Source organism: Pongo abelii, chromosome 1 (assembly GCF_028885655.2).
Source record: "Pongo abelii isolate AG06213 chromosome 1, NHGRI_mPonAbe1-v2.0_pri, whole genome shotgun sequence".
Lineage (NCBI taxonomy): Eukaryota > Metazoa > Chordata > Mammalia > Primates > Hominidae > Pongo > Pongo abelii.
The window spans coordinates 44,363,559-44,385,885 of NC_071985.2; the positions used below are offsets into that span (position 1 = coordinate 44,363,559).

Genomic DNA, 22,327 nt, shown 5'->3' on the forward strand with positions numbered 1-22,327 from the left:
TGGTGGCTCACACCTGTAATCTTAGCACTTTGGGAGGCTGAGGTGGGTGGATTGCCTGAGCTCAGAAGTTCAAGACCAGCCTGGGCAATATGGCAAGACCCCATCTCTACTAAAAAAATTAGCTGGGCGTGGTGGCATTTGTCTGTAACCCCAGCTCCTCGGGAGGCTGAGGCAGAATATTCACTTGAACCCAGGAGGTAGAGGTTGCAGTGAGCCAAGGTCATACCACTGCACTGCAGCCTGGGTGACAGAGCAAGACTCTATCTCCAAAAAATAAAAATACCACATAACCACAGTTTATTTGAATTAAACCAGTTAGATTACTTTCTATTGGGTTAGAATGACACTAGAATTTTATCCCTGGGCATGATTACAGCTTCCTGACCCTAAAGGCAGGTTCACAATGAAAAATGTTACAGGGCCAGCATGGTGGCTTACGCCTGTAATCCCAGTACTTTGGGAGGCCACAGTGGGTGGATCACTTGAGCCCAGGATTTCAGGACCACCCTGGGCAACATGGCAAAACCCCGTCTCTACTAAAACTGTAAAAATTAGCGGTGCATGGTGGCGCATGCCTGTAATCCCAACGACTTGGGAGCCTGAGGCAGAATAATCGCTTGAACCCAGGAGGCAGAGGTTGCAGTGAGCAGAGATCATGCCACTGCACTCCTGCCTGGGTGACAGAACAAGACTCTGTCTCAAAAAAAAAAAAAAAAATCTTACAGAGGCTGCCCACCAAGTTCCCATCCCTCCTGCCTTATCTCTGTCTCTGTACCTTATAGGTAAACCTAAACTGGGACAGGAACTGGGCCGGGGCCAGTATGGTGTGGTATACCTGTGTGACAACTGGGGAGGACACTTCCCTTGTGCCCTCAAATCAGTTGTCCCTCCAGATGAGAAGCACTGGAATGATCTGGCTTTGGAATTTCACTATATGAGGTGGGTCCTGGTCTCATTCATCTCTAAGAGAAAGATCCACAGAAGAATCTAGAAGCCTGGTTTAGATTTTGTACCAAGAGCTACAGCATGGCCTCTCTATATTTAGGTTTTTGTGTCTAACAGACATGTGCTCCCTTTCAGGCCTTTACTGTCTTTGCTTGCTCTTTCTCCACCATCCTAATTTCTCAGACTCATCATTCCATTTAACTTTCTTCTTTAGTCCTTAAGCCTTATCAGTTTTTAGAATCCAGGATTCTTCATCCTTGTTGAAGAGGCCATGCTCTGTCTGTACTGAGGGCTCTGTCTGCACTGGGGGCCATTACCTCTGGACCTGTCCTAAGCATGGTCTGGAAATTATTGTCTCATACATTCTGGCATGGCATGCAGGATTAGAGCCCAAGCCTTGTAGCCCAGACCTCTCTCCTTCCCTCCAGGTCTCTGCCGAAGCATGAGCGATTGGTGGATCTCCATGGTTCAGTCATTGACTACAACTATGGTGGTGGCTCCAGCATTGCTGTGCTCCTCATTATGGAGCGGCTACACCGGGATCTCTACACAGGGCTGAAGGTAAGCAGAGAGCAAGATCCAGCTGGCAGCCAAATCCACGGGTTCCTTTCTAGCCTCTCATCCTCTCCTGTTTATTCAGAGCTTTTAGCTTTCATCAGAGATTGTTGGAGTAATTAGGGTTTATTTCACTTATTTCCAAAAACCCTTAAAGATTTCTCAGCTGGGCATGGTGGCTCACCCCGGTAATCCCAGCACGTGGGGAGGCCAAGGTGGGAGGATCACTTGAGTCCAGGAGTTTGAGACCAGTCTGGGCAATAGAGGGAGACTTCGTCTCTATAAAAAATTTAAAAGTTAGCTGAGTGTGGTGGCTCATACCTGTAGTCCCAGCTACTCGAGGGTGCTGAGCTGGGAGGATCTCTTGCGCTTAGGAGGTTGAGACTGCAATGAGCTATGATCTTGCCATTGCACCCTAGCCTGGGTGACGGAGCAAGACCCTATCTCTAAAAATAAAAATAAAAAAAATTTTTAAAGATTTCTCAGAACCTATTTTCACCCCATTATATTCCCAGAATACTGTCATTCACCACTCAGACCCTGTGATGGTAAAATCTAAACTCCTTGGAAGAGCAGTACAGCTTCCTGTAACTCTGCTCTTCTTTCTCATTTTTGCTGTAAGAGGATAAAGCTAGTTTTTGTTGTTTAGTCAACAGATATTTATTAGTGACTGCTTTGTACAAGGTCCAGCATTAAGCACCATTAGAGGATATCAGAAGGTATAATTGACAGGCACTATTAAGAGAATTGTAGTCAGCAGCCATTTCAGGAAGATGTGGCGTTTGAGTTTGACAGATATACCATGATGGGTAGAATTTGGGCAGTTGGAAGGAAGAGGCCATAGCAGGGAGAAGGAACAGCTTAATGCCTAGAGCATTTGAAGGCTGGTAAGGACACTGGGCACATTGGAGCAGCTGGTTCGTTTTGGGAATCAGGAGACATAATGTGCAAAGAGATGTTGGGAACAAATTATATAAGACCCAAAATGTTAAGAATTTCCATAGAATTCGAATTCTGTTATAGACTGTGAGAAGCTACTAAAGGATTTTATTTGAGTGAAGGTGAAACCCTCAGTTGGATGTTGAGTTTCCCTTATCTAGACCACTAAGAGGGAATTAGAGAGGTTTCTTTTGTCTGTTCCCTACATAGGAGCTGAGTAGAAGGAGAGAAAAGCTGACCTCAGAGTCTCTGAGTAGATCCCTTCTCACGGATTCCTCTTGGACCAGTTTATACGGAGGCTTCCAGAAGTAGGGCAGAGGAAACCTTAGAAATGCTTCCCAGAGTCATGAGGAATCAATATGATGAAGAAAATGACTCTCCAAGCAGCTTTCCCTCTTCATTTCAGAGGAGTTAAGCATTGTCTGATGCATTTCCACAAGTGAGCTAGAGAACGTCCTTTGAGCTTTTGAATGAGTGATGTGACATTTTCCAGTATTCAGGAGACCCTGAATTGAAGTAATATAAGTGACTTTGGTATTTGAATCCATAAAACCAAACCTGGGCTAACCAGGCCTGTAAAGCAATGGAAGTAAATCTTCCTGAGGGACCTAGAAATAGTCACTTTGAGCCTCAAGGGCAGTTCCAGAATTTGTTCAAGTGTTAGAAATGAGCTCATGCCTTAGTTGTTTGGTTCTATCTGCTAGTCACATTTGAGGTTATCTATTTGGCTTAACTGCAGCCTGCAAGGGATTTTATCTGGCTTTGTCTCCTTTACAACTTGCTCTTCCTCGCTTTTCCTCTACTTCCCTCTCCTAACTGCTTTTTCTCCCCCCACCTTTTTTTTTTTTTTCGAGACAGAGTCTTGCTGTCACCCAGGCTGGAGTGCAGTGGCACCATCTCAACTCACTGCAAGCTCTGCCTCCTGAGTTCAAGTGATTCTCCTGCCTCAGCCTCCCAAGTGGCTGGGATTACAGGCACCTGCCACCACATCCAGCTAATTCTTTTTTGCATTTTTAGTACAGACAGGATTTCACCATGTTTGCAAGGCTGGTCTTGAAATTCTTGACCTTGGCCTCCCTAAGTGCTGGGGTTACAGGCATGAGCCACGGTGCCCGGCTCTTCCCCTTTTTAAAAATCACTTTTCTGTCCTCATGTGCCCTAGTATAGTCAGTTGAATTGAGGAGTTGCCTTATCATGACAAGTAAGCTCTTTTGTCTCCCCAAGGCTGGGCTGACCCTGGAGACACGTTTGCAGATAGCACTAGATGTGGTGGAGGGAATCCGCTTCCTGCACAGCCAGGGACTTGTCCATCGTGATATCAAACTGAAAAATGTGCTGGTAAGTAAGAGCTGTTTCCCCAAGATTATACCCTACCTCTGTGGCTGAGTGATTTTGGAGGGTACATGTAAATGTAAGTTAGATCCTAAGAAAAGTCCTCACAGAAAGTGTATTAGTCCATTCTCACGCTGCTAGTAAAGACATACCTAAGACTAGGTAATTTATAAAGGAAAGAGGTTTAATTGACTCACAGTTCCACTGGGCTGGAGAGGCCTCAGGAAACTTACAGTTATGGTGGAAGGGGAAATAAACACATTCTTCTTCACATGGCAGCAGCAAGGAGAAGTACTAAACAAAAGGGGGTAAAGCCCCTTACAAAACCATCAGGTCTCATTAGAACTCACTGTCATGAGAAAAGCATGAGGGTGACTGCCCCCATGATTAAATTACCTCTCACTGGGTCCCTCCCACAACACATGTGGATTATGGGAACTACAATTCAAGATGAGATTTGGGTGGGGACACAGCCAAACCATATCGTTCTGCCCCTGGCCCCTCCCAGATCTCATGTCCTCACATTTCAAAACACAATCATGCCTTCCCAACAGTTTCCCAAAGTCTTAACTCATTCTAGCATTAATCCAAAAGTCCAAGTCCAAAGTTTTATCTGAGACAAGGCAAGTCCCTTCTGCCTGTGAGCCTGTAAAATCAAAAGCAAGTTAGTTACTTTCTACATACTGTGAGGGTACAGGCATTGGGTAAATACACCCATTCCAAATGGGAGAAATTGGCCAAAACAAAGGTGCTACAGGGCCCATGCAAGTCTGAAATCCAATAGGGCAGTCATTAAACCCTGCAGTTCCAAAGTGGTCTTCTTTGACTCCATGTCTCACATCCAGGGCACACTGATGCAAGAGGTGGTCTCCCATGGCATTGGGCATCTTCACACCTGTGGCTTTGCAGGATACAGCCTACTTCCTGGCTGCTTTCATGGGCTGGTGTTGAGTGTCTGTGGCTTTTCTAGGCACACGGTGCAAGTTGTGTGTGGATCTACAATTCTGGGTTCTGGAAGACAGTGGCCTTCTTCTCACAGCTCCACTAGGCAGTGTCCCAGTGGGGACTTTCTGTGGGGGCTCCAACCCCATATATCCCTTCCGCACTGCCCTAGCAGAGGTTCTCCATGGGGGCTCCACCCCTGCAGCAAACTTCTGCCTGGATATCCAGGCATTTCCATACATCCTCTGAAATCTAGGCGGAGGTTCCCAAACCACAATTCTTGGTTTCTATGCACCTGCAGGCCCAACACCACGTGTAAGCTGCCAAGATTTGGGGCTTGCACCCTCTGAAGCAATGGCCTGAGCTATGTGTTGACCCCTTTTAGCCACAGCTGGAACTGAAGCAGCTGGGATGCAGGGCACCATGTTTGAAGGCTGCATAGAGCAGGGGGGCCCTGGGCCCAGCGCACAGAACCATTTTTCCCTCCTAGACCTCCAGGCCTGTCATAGGAGGGGCTGCTGTTAAGGCCTCTGACATGTCCTGGAGAAATTTTACCCATTGTCTTGCTGGTTAATATTCAGCTCCTCATTACTCACGAAAATTTCTGCAGCAGGCTTGAATTTCTCCCCAGAAAATAGGTTTTCTTTTTTTTCTTTTCTTTTTTTTTTTTTTTTTTGAGATGGATTCTCGGTCTGTTGCCCAGGCTGGAGTGCAGTGGCGCAATCTCGACTCACTGTAACCTCCACCTCCCGGGTTCAAGCGAGTCTCCTGCCTCAGCCACCCAAGTAGCTGGGATTAGAGGCAGATGGGCTAATTTTTGTATTTTTAGTAGAGACAGGGTTTTGCCATGTTGGCCAGGCTGGTCTCTAACTCCTGACCTCAAGTGATCCGCCCACCTCAGCCTCCCAAAGTGCTGGGATTATAGGCGTGAGACACTGCACCCAGCCAGAAAATAGGTTTTCTTTTCTATCACATTGTCAGGCTGCAAATTTTTCAAACTATTATGCTCTGCCTCCTCTTCAACACTTTGCTGCTTAGAAATTTCTTCCGGGGTGTGCATGGTGGCTCACACCTGTAATCCCAGCACTTTGGGAGGCCGAGGTGGGCAGATCACCTAAAGTCAGGAGTTTGAGGCCAGCCTGGCCAACATGGTGAAACCCTGTCTCTACTAAAAATAAAAAATTAGCTGGGTGTGGTGGCACACACCTGTAGTCCCAGCTACTTGGGAGGCTGAGGCAGGAGAATTGCTTGAACCTGGGAGGCGGAGGTTGCAGTGAGTTGAGATTGTGCCACTGCACTCCGGCCTGGGTGACAGAGTGAGACTCTGTAAATAAATAAATAAATAAATAAATAAATAAATAAATAAATTTCTTCCACCAGATACCCTAAGTCATCTCTCTCAAGTTCAAAGTTCCATGGATCTCTAGGGCAGGGGCAAAATGCCTCCAGTCTCCTTGCATAGCAATAGTGACCTTTATTCCAGTTCCCAACAAGTTCCTCATTTCCATCTGAGACCACCTTAGCCTGGACATCATTGTCCATATCACTATCAGCATTTTGGTCAAAGCCACTCAACAAGTCTCTAGGAAATTCCAAACTTTCCCACATTTTCCTGTCTTCTTCTGAACCCTCCAAACTGTTCCAGCCTCTGTCTGTTACTCAGTTCCAAAGTTGCTTCCACAATTTCTTGTATCCTTACAGCAGCAGCCCACTCTTGGTACAATTTACTGTGTTAGTCCATTCTCACGCTGCTAATAAAGACATACCTGAGACTGGGTACCGTTTACAGGAAAAATGGTTAATTGACTCACAGTTCCGCAGGGCTGGAGAGGCCTCAGGAAGCTTACCATCATGGTGGAAGGGGAAGAAGCAAACATGTCCTTCTTCACATGGTGGCAGCAAGGAGAAGTGCTGATCAAAAGGGGAAAAAGCCCCTTACCTCCCATCAGGTCCCTCCCACGACACGTGGGGATTATGGGAGTTACAATTCAAGATGAAATTTGGATGGGGACAAACCATATCAGAAAGTAGTAGAGTTAACAGCATGGTGAAAGATAGTGTGTGAGACTTAAAGCTAAGGGAGGAGTTTCATCATAGACTTAGCTGGTATTGTGTAAGGTTTTTTCCCCCTACACTGTTTTGAAAAATGTTAAACTTATGGAAGAGTGGTACCATGAAGACCCATATACCCTTCACCCAAATTCATATTCTCTTTTCTCCAAAATGTACGCTCTCTCTTTCTCTCTATACATGCACACACACACACGTGTGCATACTTTTTTACTGAGCTATATGAAATTAAATTACAAGGCCAGGCGCAGTGGCTCATGCCTGTAATCCGAGCACTTTGGGAGGCCGAGGTGGGTGAATCACCTGAAGTCAGGAGTTCGAGACCAGCCTGGCCAACATGGTAAAACCCTGTCTCTACCAAAAATACACACACACACAAAAAAGTTAGTCAGGCATGTGCATGCCTGTAGTCCCAGCTACTGAGGAGGCTGAGGCAGGAGAATCGCTTGAACCCCGGAGGCAGAGGTTGCAGTGAGCCAAGATCGTGCCACTGCACTCCAGCCTGGTGACAGAGTGAGACCCTGCCACACACACACACACACACACAAAGAAAGTAAGTTACAGAAAACACTTTATTCCTAAGTATCTCCTAAGAAAAAGGACATTGTTCTACATAATCAAAGTGTCATTATCATACCCAAGAAATTTAACATTGATACAATACTATTATTTAATATGTAATCTGTATTAACATTTTTCAGTTGTCCCAAATATGTTCAGTTGCCCTAAATATGGTATGTTTGTTTGTTTGATACAGGATCCAATCCAGGAAATATATAGTATATCTTGTTGTCATGTTTCTTTAGTCTCCTTTAATCTAGAATAGTCTTTCTGCCTTTGAGGAGTCTGAGCCTTGTTATTGCTTAAGGTTTGATCAGAGATGTAGGATGAAGGCTGAGATAGGTAAATGTACCTTAAATGGTGAGATGGTCATGAAACCCTCCAGTCCTGTAATTTGAATTGTAAAGAATCTTTCGACCTACTCCTCTTGAAAGTATACTGGCATATCATTAAGTTGTTTCTGGCAATACTTAAATGATTTATAAAGATGACAGCAGTTTAGGGGAAGGGAACGTTCTCACTAAAATTGACAGCTGAAATGTAAAAGGCTGATCAATAGCCAAATTAGACAGACTTATCCTCTTCGACCTTTAGGAAAGGAAACTACAGGGACTTTAGGAAACTCTCCTTAGCTGACCGGAGGACCTCAACTTCCTGCCCTGGGGTCAGGAGGTGAGTCAGGCGCTGAAGTGTTTCCCTGGTGTCCTTCCATGGACCTGTACTTCCTCATTCTTCCAGGGTTTTTTAGGATCTTCATATGTACCAGGCTAAGCACTGTTCTAAGCACTGGGAATACAAAGATGAAAACAAGCAATCCCTGCCCTCATGCTGCTCATAGTATGGGGAGGAAGACAGTACCAGTTGAGTATTCCTAATCCAAAAATTACAAATCCAAAATGCTCCAAAATCCAAAAGTTTCTGAGCACTGACATGACCCTCAAAGGGAATGCTCACTGGAGCATTTTGGATATTTAATTAGAGGTGCTGAATCAGCAAATATAATAGATATATTCCAAAATCTGAAAAAAAAAAGAAATTCAAAACACTTCTGGTTCCAAGCCTTTCAGATAAGCGATACTCAACCTGTAATGGAAATGAACCTGGAGACAGGAAGGTTGGCGGCAGGATTTATGAAGTACTGTCATGCACTGCATAATGACATTTTGGTCAGTGAGACCACATATACGATGTAGTCCAATAAGATTATAATGGACTGGCCAGGTGTGGTGGCTTACGCCTGTAATCCCAGCACTTTGGGAGGCCAAGGCAGGCTGATCACCTGAGGTCGGGAGTTCGAGACCAACCTGACCAACATGGAGAAACCCCGTCTATACTAAAAATACAAAATTAGCTGGGTATGGTGGCGCATGCCTGTAATCTCAGCTACTCGGGAGGCTGAGGCAGGAGAATCGCTTGAACCCGGGAGGCAGAGGTTGCAGTGAGCCGAGATTGTGCCATTGCACTCCAGCCTGGGCAACAAGAGCGAAACTCCTCAAAAAACAAAAACAAACAAAAAAGATTATAATGGACTAAAAAATTCCTATTGCCTAGTGACATCATAGCTGTTGTAATGTTGCAGCACAGTGCAATACACGTGTGGTGATGCTCATGTAAACCTACTGATATAAAAGTATAGCACAATTATGTACACTATATAATATTTGATAAACAGCTCTGTTACTGGTTTATATATTTACTGTACTGTACTTTTTATCTTTTTATACCTTTTAGATACTCTAACAATAAAAAGTATAATATAGTAAATATATAAACCAGTAAGAACAGCCTCGGGCAGGACCTTAGGACAAATTCCAGAAGAAGGTGTTGCTGTCATAGGAAGTGACAGCTCCATGTGTGTTATTGTCCCTGAAGACCTTCCAGTGGGACAGAATGTGGAGGTGGAAGACAGTGATATAGATGATCCTGACCCCATGCAGGCCTAAGCTAATATGTCTGTGTTTTAGTTCTTAACAAAAAAGTTTTAAAAGTTAAAAAAAAAAAAAGGAAAGCCTATAACCAGCCTGGACAACAGAGAAAGACCCCAATCTCTACTAAAAATAAAAAAATTAGCCAGGCATGATGGCATACAACTGTAGTCTTAGCTGGTCAGGAAGCCAAGGTGGGAAGATCCGTTGAGCCCAGAAGTTCAAGGCTGCCTTGAGCTATGATTGTGCCACTGCACTCCAGCCTGGACGACAGAGCACAACCCTGTCTCTTTAAAAAAACCAAAAACAAAAAAACCCAATATTTTTGTACAGCTATACAATGTGTGTTGTAAGCTAAGTGTTTATTACAAAAGAGTCAAAAAGCTTAAAAAATTAAAAAGTTTATAAAGTAAAATTACAGTAAGTAGAGGTTGATTTATTATTGAAGAAAAACTTTTAAAAATAAATTTAGTGTAGCCTAAATATACAGTGTCTATAAAGCCTACAGTGGTGTACAGTAATATCCTAGGCCTTCGCATTCACTCACCACTCACTGACTCACTCAGAGCAACTTCCACTTCTGTGAGCTCCATTCATTGTAAATGCCCTCTACAGGTATACCATTTTTTATCTTTTATACCGTATTCTTACTGTACCTTTTCTATGTTTAAGTATGTTTGATACACAAATACCATTGTGTTACAGTTGCCTATGGTATTCAGTACAGTAATACGCTGTACAGGTTTGTAGCCTAGTAGCAAAAGACCATACTATTAATATGTAGCCTAGGTGTGTAGCAGGTATACCATCCAGGTTTGTGTAAGCACAGTCTGGTGTTTGTACAAGGATGAAATCACCTGAAAACTCATTTTCAGAGCATAATCCTGTCCAGTGACACTATTTTGAGGTACCTACCTTTGAGCATGGGTATGCAGCAGTGCTGTGTGCAGGATCAGAAACAAGGTGACTCTTGCCCTGCTTTGTTGGCAGCTGGATAAGCAGAACCGTGCCAAGATCACTGACTTAGGATTCTGCAAGCCAGAGGCCATGATGTCAGGCAGCATTGTGGGGACACCAATCCATATGGCCCCTGAACTTTTCACAGGTAAGGCTGGAGGGCAGGCAGTGGGTCTGGGCAGGGCGTATTTAATCCTGAGTGCTACCCCTTGAGCTTGTTTCCACAATCACTAGTGGCAGGTCTGGCACAGGCAAGGGATAAACCAGATCAGGGGAGACCTACCTAAGGCAAGTAGCAGGGAAAGTGAAGAGGTAAAGGAGTAAGAAAGAAAAAGTACAAATGGGAATCACCATTTGGACATCTCTCTGGGTTATTAGTGCCATAATTGCCATAATCAGCCAATTATTTAATCATAAAGTATTGATTGAATAACTCCTGCGTGATAGGAGTTGTCCTCTATCATTAAAGAACTTACCGTTGATATAGAGATACATTAAGAGGTAAAATAGGAAGCAGTACAACACAACGTATGATTAAGTGCTAAATTAAGTGCTATATAATGTACTGTTGGTGTTTAGAGAAGGAATAAATGAAGGTGGAAATGTTTGGTGGTTTTGTGATGGAGGTGAGATTTTGAGTAGAACTTGAGTCAGATCTGGGAAATTGGTAGGTGAGAAGGGAACTCATTTATTAAGTATATACCTGGAGCTAAGCAGTATGGGTAGGTTTTTCACATATTTTGTTTAATTCTGTGATGATGATGTATTTTTGTGTCCATTCAATGGATAAAGTTGAGACCAGATTGATGAAGAAACCTACTCCCAAAAACATTGAGCTAAAAGGTAATGGAGCTGTGATTTAATTCTAGGACTTTCTGTCCCCATAGTATAACCCTGTAGCATGAAGGAGAGAAAATTCTGGAGGCTAAAGAAGGGGAAATAATGAAGAAAATCACAGAATAGAAATAAGCATGACAGGAAAGAAATCCATTTGGGGAATAGTAGCAAACAAGGTTGGAGATAAAATACATTGAGTTTGAAATTCCCACAGAAGAATCAAGGCTTCTTGTGCAAGACTTAAGGAGCTACTGAGCTTTTGAGTAGGGGACAGAGGAAAATGTTGATAGAAGATGAGCTTTAGCAACAGTAGGTAAAGAAGATTTGGGAAGAACCAAGGTAAGACCAGATAGCTGGTCTTCTATGGTTACCTCCATGATTAAGCTGGTGTTAGTGCTGAAACAAACAAACGTGAGAAATTTGAGATTAATTCAGAGGAAGAATGAACAAAATTTTGGTGCTAACTTGATATGGTTAGTGAACAGAAAAGAATAACTAAAAGATGACTCCAAGGTTTTGAGCCCAAGTGATGGGAATGATTGTTCCATTGCCAGCGAAGATAGAAAGGTAGTCCCTGGTCAGTCATTAGTATTGGTAAGAGTTAAAATTAGCAATATATTTACATTTCTTTCATTTCATGTACGAGTCTTCCCCCAGCCCTTCACTGGGTGATACATGTAAGGATTAGGTGTTAGTGAGACAGCTGTAGTCGTACTCAACATTTGAACCAAGTAGACAGTCATCATTTTTCTTTCTCTAGATTTACTTAAAAAAAAAAAAAAACTTTCGGCCAGGCACGGTGGCTCACGTCGTAATCCCAGCACTTTGGGAAGCCAAGGCGGGTGGATCACCTGAGGTCAGGAGTTCAAGACTAGCCTGACCAACATGGAGAAACCCCATCTCTACTAAAAATACAACATTAGCCGGGCGTGGTGGCGCATGCCTGTAATCCCAGCTACTCAGGAGGCTGAGGCAGGAGAATCGCTTGAACCCAGGAGGCGCAGGTTGTGGTGAGCCGAGATCGTGCCACTGCACTCCAGCCTGGGCAATAAGAGTGAAACTCCATCTCAAAAAAAAAAAAAAAAAAAACTTTCTAATTCCACTGCTATTATTCTATTTTGGCTACTTCATACTCAAATTTCTTTTATTGTTTCTATTACAGTCCACCCTATTGCTGTCAGAATCATCTTTCTAAAATATTATATTCTTCATGTCACCTCCTACTCTAAAACATAAATGACTTCCTGCTGCTCACTAAATCCAGACTCTTCTACCTGACTTCAAAAATTATTATATTCTGGTTCCAACATACCTACCCACCTGTATTTCCAACTTTATTTCCCTAATATGACCTTTTGTGATTAATCTTTTTGACTGTCCTAGCAGAATGAAAGGCCTTATTTTCTTTCTTCTTTGTCAAGTTCTAGGCTTGGCTCTCTTAGTATTGAGCTGTGACCTCCCAATGTCTTAGTTGATTGTATTGTAAAATGGGCATTATAAATGTGCCCTGCCTACCTGGCAGGGTTGTTATTGAGAGATAATAGATGTTAAAAGCTTTGGAAAAAGCCAACCCTCTACTGAGGCAAGGTGGTGTAGATGCTGCTGCCTGACTCTCCGCGGCTCATTACGTTTCATCCTTTCTTGCCATCAGGGAAGTACGATAATTCCGTGGATGTCTACGCTTTTGGAATTCTTTTCTGGTATATCTGCTCAGGCTCTGTCAAGCTCCCTGAGGCATTTGAGAGGTGTGCTAGCAAAGACCATCTCTGGAACAATGTGCGGAGGGGTAAGAGCCACAAGTACTACCTTGTTCTAACTCCCCTGGCTAGCGCAGACTGAGCCCAGGCAATGTCACCCGGCCTCCTGTCATCCTATCTGGCCACTCCGTAGCAGGGCCATAGATACGTTTAAACTGTCATGAATCCAGAAAAGATATTTAAGTCAACCTTTGCTTCCAGTCAACTCTCTATTGAACTATCTCAAAAAGTCTTTTTTAAAAAATGTCCGATTCTTCAGCTTCATATGCTAATGTGTTCCAGTTTTTCTTTTTTTTTCTTTCTTTCTTCTTCTTTTTTTTTTTAATTACTCATACTGTTGGGTTCTAACCTAGATGTTTGCAATCGAAGTCAAAACTCCTTGCATTCTTAGTATTCCGAGCCCCACTGGGAAGTCACCCTTTGAGCTGGTCATGCCTCTTTGTTATGCTGGGTCCCTCTCACTGTGGTCTTGTTTCCATGCTCCTTTCTCTAGGGGCTCGCCCAGAACGTCTTCCTGTGTTTGATGAGGAGTGCTGGCAGTTGATGGAAGCCTGTTGGGATGGCGACCCCTTGAAGAGGCCTCTCTTGGGCATTGTCCAGCCCATGCTCCAGGGCATCATGGATCGGCTCTGCAAGTCCAATTCTGAGCAGCCAAACAGAGGACTAGATGATTCTACTTGAAAGCAAAGACCTTTCTCTTTCACTCTCTAGTTCTTTCCTTCCCCCTCACCTTTTGGCCATGGGGAGAATTTGACATTTATTCACTATAGGACACACTCCCAAGGGAACTGGTGCTTGCTGGGAAACTTGAAACCTTCCCAGGCAGGGATGACTCCTGGACAGTGAAGAGTTGAATGACTGAGCATATTCAGCAGCTCACTGAAGCGCCAAGCTATCCCTTTAGCAAAAAAATGTTTAAGATGTGTAAAAGCTGAGGAATGTGATGTTCTGGCTTCACAAATGAAAAGGAGGCAGATGTTACCACTGTCTATTCACTGTATATACTTCTAAGACAACAAGCGGGACACTAGTGTTAAAAAGTCTCATTCTCATGATTTTTGGCTCTAGCTGGGAATAGTTTAGTCAGGACTCAGAAAATTTGAGCTTAGTTCTGGGATTATGAAAACATGGGGACAAAAACAATAACTTGTGGATGTCTGGTTCCTGCTGTCTACAGCCAGGGATCTCAGGTTGCAATGGTCAGAAGTCCCAGTGAGGGAGCTAGAAACAGAGCTATCTGTTCCTCATAGTGCCAGTGTGTTTACATTTATAGGACCACATATCCCTGGTTTCTGGGGGAGGGTTTCACTGTTACATCACCAAGAGGCCCTGAAAAGAGGAAAAAAAAAAAAAAGAGGCCAGGTATGGTGGCTCACACCTGTAATCCCAGCACTTTGGGAGGCCGAGGTGGGCGGATCACAAGGTCCAGAGTTCAAGAGCAGCCTGGCCAACATGGTGAAACCCCGTCTCTACTAAAGATACAAAAAATTAGCCAGGCGTGGTGGTGCATGCCTGTAATCCAAGCTACTTGGGAGGCTGAGGCAGGAGAATCGCTTGAACCTGGGAGGCGAAGGTTGCAGTGAGCCGAGTTCATGCCATTGCACTCCAGCCTGGGCGACAGAGTGAGACTCTGTCTCAAAAAAAAAAAAAAAATAGAATGTGTATGCATATATGTGTGTGTATATGTATATACGTGTGTGTGTGTCTATATCTCTATCTATATAGACATACACACATAAGTTATTGGATTTAGAGTTACTGCTAACCCCAGAACAGAATCTGTTCTTTTACCTTTGAGTCTTTTCTTTTGTTTACCTCTTTTCATCTCAAAGTGGGAAAGCCCCAGATAACATGGTACTTAGGAGTGAGAGTCTGAGCAAAACCAACCCAATGCGAAGTATTTGGGTGAGAACTGAGAGGTGGGAGATGATTGGAGGCCATGGCCTGTGTACAAACATACTGGAAGAAAACCAGCTTGTTTTTAAAACTTAACACAATCAGAAATTTTTCTTTTTGTGTTTGAATCTAACACACTGACGTTTTTAAAACTTGATCAATGAGCTTTTAACCACAATTTCTCCCGCAATTTGTTCTTTCTTTTTACCTTTTTAAAAATCTGTTAGAAGAAAAAAAGAAGCAGACGAAAGAGAAAAACCCTCCTCTGGTAGTTCTGTGTGTGTGCCCCTCACCCCTGTGTGCTAGTGTCTGGGAAGTTTCCCTGAAAGGTGGGAGGCGGGTGGGTGGTCTTATGGAGGGTTCCTCATGAAGTGTGCTTGAGGAAAGAAATTCTGATTCTAGGCATCTCAGATGCCTTGATGCATCTCAGATGCACTTGACTTCAAGCCTTCCTCAACCAAACTGGTCCATTAGATTCAGAAAAACAGGTAGACGAGGAAATAGACAGTGGAAGTGAGTAGTCTCCCTCCATCTGCCTAATCCCCAATAACTGGTCTGGCCCCTGTGTCCAGCCCCAGAGTTTGTAAAACAGGTCCCCAGGTAGGTGTATAAGATGAGTTGCAAATTAGCCGGGCGTGGTGGCATGCACCAGTAGTCCCAGCTACTTGGGAGGCTGAGGCAGGAGAATCGCTTGAACCCGGGAGGCAGAGGTTGTGGTGAGCCGAGATGGCGCCACTGCACTCCAGCCTGGGCAACACAGCGAGACTCCATCTCAAAAAAAAAAAAAAAAAGATGAGTCGCACATCTGCTGCTGGGATTTTCTAGGGTTGTCTATGACAGAATGACCATCTTTTAAATATTAATGGAGTATAAATGGAGTCTATAATGGGTCTTTCATATAACTTTTAACTCTGGCTATCCTGGGCTCTGATCATGATATGTTTGAGCATAGTAGCTCCCTAAACTCTTGAAGCCTTTCAGAAATTCCATGTAGTGCTAATAACCTTTTTACTTGCAAATGATAAAGTAACTGACTCAGTGTCTTTGGGGTCTGCAGGCTTTAGCCTTGTTTTGGTAGGATGTTCAGTATATTCTTAGAATTTTTACCACCTATTTAGCTATACTTCAAGTACTCTATTCGCTGCACTAACTCACTGTCCTTCTGGGAACTATGACGGGTCTTCAAGGGAGTCAGGTGTCAAGAAAGGAGGGGTAAGTACTCTCTACTTGCTGGAAAATCGTTGTAAGTCTGTTGTGTATGAAATTTTAGGAAAAGTCTTACATAGTTCCCTTTCCAGACTGTTTTCTTTTGACTCTAGCTATAATCATAAGTCTGTGCTTCCATTATGAAGGTCACATTCCTAGTATTCTTGGGAAGTATTAGCTCATACTCATTCACATATGGGAGGTTAGATTTTTTTCCTCTACCCAGAGTCCCTTTTTAGTTTACCCCATGGCTTAGTTTGCTATCAGATACCAGTTCTCTAGCAGATTCCCCAACAGCTTTTTCCCCAGTGGGGAGGGTGGAAGGGAGGGACTGATATAAGTAAGGAGATGAGTAGTTGTGTTACAGTTCATTTTCTTTAAAAAATGTATTTTGAGAAAAGGTGCAAAATATTCTTGAAAGTCTCTAGGCCAGCCAAAGTCCACATATGGATATTTGGGGATGTTATTTAAATACTCAGCAGGCTGAGTGCAGGTATACGTGTGTATAGCGTGTGTATACTTTGCTTTTGTTTTATAACATTGTCAGCTAATTTTGGCTTCTTTGTTCTTTGGCATCCATTCTTATTATAAGTGATGGAATGCCATGAAATGTACTGTATTGTATATTACTTGGGAGGACACTAGGTTTTCATACAAGTCTGGCAGCACTTGGGTTATAGAGGGCTCAGCATGACCAAAGTCCTAAAGATTTTACCTCCCAGCTTTGGTTTTATGTGTTCCCAAGTGGTGAGGTGAGATTGTGGCTGGAGGAAGAAAAAGGATGGCATGAAAGAATGACCCTTATTGTGGTCTGTCCTTCTAATCAACATAATTAGGGCAGCTTACCCCAGCATGAAAATGATGACCTGGCCATTTTTAATGGCCAGAGCTTGAAGTCTGGTCTCTCATTTTGTTTCAGAAATGAGTGAGAGGCCTTCCTGCAGACCAGTCAGGAGAAATGGTGGAGCCTGGGGCCCTGGTATGGCTGACCCCGTGCCTAGAGAGCTGATGGCAAGGGCTGTCTGGCATGGCTCATTTGGGTGGGGTTTCCCCCGGCATACCTTAGTTCCCTGATCCTCTGCAAAGAGTAGCTCATTGACTGAGCAAGCGCTTCAGGAGGACTGTGCTGGTTGTTCCTAGACCAAAGAGAGTCACTTTTGACTCCATCAACTTCAAGGGGACAGAGCCTAGGCAGCAGCTTCTCCTAGTTTTTAACACTAAAATTCAAGGAAGCAGTGGAGGAAAAAATGCATTACTACCACAGATAGAAATAGGGGACTCATAGAACTCTCGACTAGTACCTGTCAGCTCTCAAATGCATTTTTGCGTCTTTGCTTGAGCTGCCAAAGAAGGGTCACAAAGTGTTCTTCCTCATGGAAGAAGTGCCTCGGGGTTGCAGGGTTGCAAAGTGACAACTGCACTGAATGACACTTTATTGTTTGGCTTTGGCTTATTATTTAGCACTGGGAGGCCCAGGGGAATTGGTGATTACAGTGGCACTTTGGGAAGTTAAAGCCCCCTTTGGACTTGCTTTGGAGAGATGATGGCATGCTTGGTATTCCATTCGGATAATCAGGAAGCCTCCCTAGTCCATCCATATTGCGTCAGAGTGGGATTAACAACCCTGGAAGAGTTCACTGCCAAAAGAGTAGTTGGTTTTCTTGAATTTCCAAAGCTTTTGGATTTTCTGGATCAAGTAACCCACTTTTTAAAACCTGAGGTCAGGAGTTCGAGACCAGCCTGGTAACATGGTGAAACCCCATCTCTATTAAAAATAGAAAAAATTAGCCAGGCATAGTGGCGGGCACCTATAGTCCCAGCTACTCAGGAGGCCGAAGTAGGAGAATTGCTTGAACCCGGGAGACAGAGGCTGCATTGAGCCAAGATCACACCACTGCACTCCAGCCTGGGCAGCAGAGCAAGACTCCATCTAAAAAAAAAAAAAAAAAAAAAGAAAAGAAAAAGAAGGTTAATCCTTCAATTATGGAGGTGGGATGAATAGAGCTTGTTTGATGTTAAAGTGGGTAAGGAGGGAGTGGCCTTGAGACACTTGTATTCCAAACTCTCCTGGAGGTTTCCAGTAGCACTACTGTTCCTAAAAGGGTTTTATTTTTAACTTCATCTGCTTTGTTAACATCCAGTCCAATTGAGGTGATCTCAGAGGTGCATCAGGACATCTAGCACTGGGGAGGCCACCTTGCCCAGATGGTTGAAAAGAAAATTGGTCTGGACAACCTGTTGTCTTTTGTCTTCATGTAATGTTTTTTGTTTGTTTTAAAGGACTAATGTGTATTACAGTGTTAAATAAAAGTGTAACATACTAAGTGTGTAGAATAAAAGTGCAATAACAAAAGACAATGACTTTGGCACACACTTCAGTCTTTATCCTCTCTCCTTTCTTGTGCTACCTGGCTCTTTCCATAATATTGTTACAGCAGGACCGTGTTAATTGTGTGCATTTTGAAGAGATGCGACTCTGGGTTAATCTTCATTAGTGTAATATTGAAGGGTTGGGTTTGGTTTTATAGAGTATTCTGTATACTTGTTGGGATACACAAATACCAGATGTGCTGTATAATAAAGATCACATTAACGTTTTAGGTTTCTATCTGTTTCGTTTTGGTTTTCCCTTACCTCACTACCCATAGTAACAGGACGTTCCGTAATCCATTCCATTTCCACTGGTGACCTTCAGTCAGATGTCTTTCAGTTTGCGTTAGGAGAGGTGGGTGGAACATGTTCCTCTCCCATCAGGGGCCCTCCCCAGCCACCATGGCTCTTGGGCTCTGGGTACTTTACATCATCACTACTGGAGGGTGGGGCAAGGGAATGGGAGATAGGATAGTGGAGGAAAGGGGTGAGATGATAGCAATGTATCTTCTAGAGCCTATCCTGGGTGACATGCTTTTTCCAGCTTCTTTTAAGCACGAACCTGCAGCATTGTGAGTTCATATACGAGCCTAGCTACTCTATTACACTGTGAGGGAACTGGGCACATAATCTTACGTTGGCCTATCTGCATGTAGTGTATTTTGAATTTTCTATTTAGGCTCACCCCAGTGCTGAGATTTGCTTGCTCAGCAATGCCTGACAGGCACCACCATGGGCCACCGCCAAGAGACAGGCACCACTTGTAGTCACCAGGGAAGGTCAGCGTGCAGCACGAGGTGCGTTTGCTTTGGTTTGTTTTTTGTTATCATACCATGTCCGACTTGTGTGGCTGTCATTTTTTGCTGTAACTACTTTTGGTTTGACTGCAACACAAGGTTAGCCAGCAGATGGCAGCACATCTTAAGTAGCTGGTGTGTTCCTGCTCCTTGAAGTTGATCTCGATGGTTCTCAACCCATACCCACACAGTATTCATTTAATGCAACTGAAGCCGGTTAGCTCTGTTGGTTAATGCTAATAATGCAGATAAGCCTTATTTTATTTTATTTTTATTTTGGAGACAGTGTCTTGCTCTTGCTGTTGCCCAGGCTGGAGTGCGGTGGCACAAACATGGCGCACGGTAGCCTTGACCTCCTGGGCTCAAGCAATCTTCCTGCTTCAACCTCCTGAGTATCTGGACCACAGATGCATGCCATCATGCCTGGCTGTTTTTGTTTGTTTAAGGACAGGGTCTGGCTATGTTGCCCAGGCTGGTCTCAAACTCCTGGGCTCAAGCAATCCTCCTGCCTCAGCCTCCCAAAGTGCTGCGATTATAGGTGTGAGCCATGCACCCAGCCCAGATAAGCCTCTTAACACTTGTGAAACTCTCTAGTAACTCCAGCACCCTTCAAAGTTAAATATAACCCATCTTATATGCATATGCCCTGTATTTTCCTAGGAAGTTCAATGTGACGGAGTTCTCTTAACCTCTTCCTTTGCCCTTATTACTTTGGAAAAAAATAGCTTGTGGTATACACATTTTCAGATTGGGCATGCTTTTTCAAGAACACATCCCTCAGTAGGTATGTGCCCTGAGTAGGGCAACTTGGGTGGCCTTCCTGATCCTTTATTTGGGTGGGGTTCAGGCTTCTGAACATTATTAAATTCAACTTCAAAATTTCTGTCTTTAGCAGAATCCCAAGGAGTCCATGAAGTGCAGTTACTACGGGGAGACACGCACTGATTGAGGCCTCTTGTGCCCCTTCTAGGGAGAGTCTGTTCCTTGGTATATTTTTATTTTTATTTTTTTGAGATAGAGTCTCACTCTCCCAGGCTGGAGCGCAATGGTGTGATCTCAGCTCACTGCAACCTCCGCCTCTCGGGTTCAAGCTATTCTCCTGCCTCAGCCTCCTGAGTAGCTGGGATTACAGGCGCGCACCACCATGCCCGGCTAGTTTTTGAATTTTTAGTAGAGACAGGGTTTCGCCACGTTGGCCAGGCTGGTCTCGAACCCCTGTCCTCAGGTGATCTGGCCTCCCAAAGTGTTGGGATTACAGGCATGAGCCAGCACATCTGGCCCCCTTGGTATATTTTGAAGTTAGCATTTCAAATCCATGAAAAAAATAGATTAGTCAGTAAAGTTGGCTATCCCCTTGTTTTAGTCTTTTCCTGCTACTGTAACAAAATACCACAGACCAGGTAATTTATAAATAACAAATTTATTCCTCAGTTTTGGGAACTGGGAAGTTCATGATTGAGGTGCCAGCAGGGTCACTATCTGGTAAGAACTGCTCTGTGCTTCCAGGATGGCACCTTGTTGCTGCGTCCTTCAGGAGACTAACGCTGTCCTCACATGGCAGAAGAGATGGAAGAACTAGGCAGCCCTCTGAGCCTCTTTATAGTGCCATTAATCCTATCCGTGAGGGCTAAGCCCGCATGGCCTAATCACCTCCCAAAGGCCCCACCTCTTAATAGCTTGGGGTTTGAGTTCCAACATAGGAATTTTGGAGGGACACATGCATTCAAATCATATCACCACCTGAGGAAAAAAAATACTTAAATCATCATGTGAAAAAAAAGTCCAGGTCTAGGAGAGATGTAAATGTAAAAAAACACAAAAACAAAAAAACAAAACTGTAGGCTGGGCACAGTGGCTTGGCCGGGCATGGTGGCTCATGCCTGTAATCCTAGTACTTTCAGAGGCTGAGGTGGGCAGATCACCTGAGGTCAGGAGTTTGAGACTAGCCTGGCCAATATGGTCTCTACTAAAAATACAAAAATTAGCCGGGTGTGGTGGTGCATGCCTGTGACCCCAGCTACTCGGGAGGTTAAGGCAGGAGGAGAATCACTGGAACCTGGGAGGCAGAGGCTGCAGTGGGCTGATCATGCCACTGCACTCCAGCCTGGGTGACAGAGCAAGACTCCGTCTCAAAAAAAAAAGAGAGACAGAGATTTAGCCCATCTGCACAGAAAAAAAAAATTGTAAATGTATAAATCAAACTGATAATAGTGATTTTCCTAAAGAGGCAACTTCCAACTTTTAGAGTATGGAATTTCTGTTACTGTATTGTTTATCTGCTATGAACATCTAGAAAATGAATCCTGGCTAATTTAGGAGGAAGGAAATATGTATTGGAAAAATACTAGTGCCTCAAAAAATCAACAACTAGAACTGGAAGATCAGACTCACAGAATCAGTAGGCAGGAACTGTAGCAGGAAGAGCCACAGACAAAACCCCTCAGACACCGAGTTGAAGGAAGGGGTTTATTCAGCTGGGAGCATCGGCAAGACTCCTGTCTCAAGAGCCGCGCTCCCCAAGTGAGCAATTCCTGTCCCTTTTAAGGGCTGACAACTCTAAGGGGGTCCACGTGAGAGGGTCGTGATCGATTGAGCAAGCAGGGGGTACGTGACTGGGGGCTGCATACACCGGTAATTAGAAAGGAACTGAACAGGACAGGATCTTCATAGTGCCTTTTTTATGCAAATAACCGATCAGGTCAGGGGTCGATCTTTAACTACCAGGCCCAGGGTGTGGGGCCGGGCTGTCTGCTTGTGGATTTCATTTCTGCCTTTTAGTTTTTACTTCTTTCTTTGGAGGCAGAAATTGGGCATAAGACAATACGAGGGGTGGTCTCCTTCCTTATTCCCCCGCTTTGAGACTCACTCATTTTATTAGTGGGAGTTCTCACCTTCATCCTCACTACCTATGTCTTCCTGCATGACAGATCGATAGTGATTTATGTAGTACGCTTGTGCTGAAGCATTCTGGTGAACTAGAGTAGCAATGAAACCTTTTACCATTTGAATGAGTACAGGTAGTAAACAAGGGATCAGTAAGCAGGTTCCTATTACTACTATAATTTCTATTATAAGAGTTTTAAATCCTTCTAGCACTGGGAACCATTTTCAAACATGGCCTCAGGGTCAAATCTGTGCCACACTTGTACAGGCACATGTGCCAGTTTCATCATGTCTTTAACTATATCTTCAACTACTTGCCCCTGATTGTCTATGTGCAGGCAGCAATTGGTAAGGT

General features: G+C 43.9%; 1 protein-coding gene across 4 annotated transcripts in view; it reads left to right on the forward strand.

Moving 5' to 3' along the window:
• DSTYK (dual serine/threonine and tyrosine protein kinase) overlaps window positions 1-18,528 on the forward strand; it is a 72,284-nt gene extending 53,756 nt beyond the window's left edge. For 2 of the 4 annotated variants that reach the window (XM_024231985.2, XM_009238912.3), the window contains exons 8-13: window positions 783-939; window positions 1,374-1,506; window positions 3,664-3,777; window positions 10,260-10,374; window positions 12,715-12,849; window positions 13,314-18,528. In XM_024231985.2, the coding sequence (XP_024087753.1) occupies window positions 783-939; window positions 1,374-1,506; window positions 3,664-3,777; window positions 10,260-10,374; window positions 12,715-12,849; window positions 13,314-13,501 (842 nt within the window). In that variant the 3' untranslated portion in view covers window positions 13,502-18,528. The remainder of the gene's footprint in view (window positions 1-782; window positions 940-1,373; window positions 1,507-3,663; window positions 3,778-10,259; window positions 10,375-12,714; window positions 12,850-13,313) is intronic. The other 2 variants (XM_024231989.2, XM_063725658.1) reach the window with 1 other exon arrangement.
• The last annotated feature ends 3,799 nt before the right edge of the window (window positions 18,529-22,327 follow it).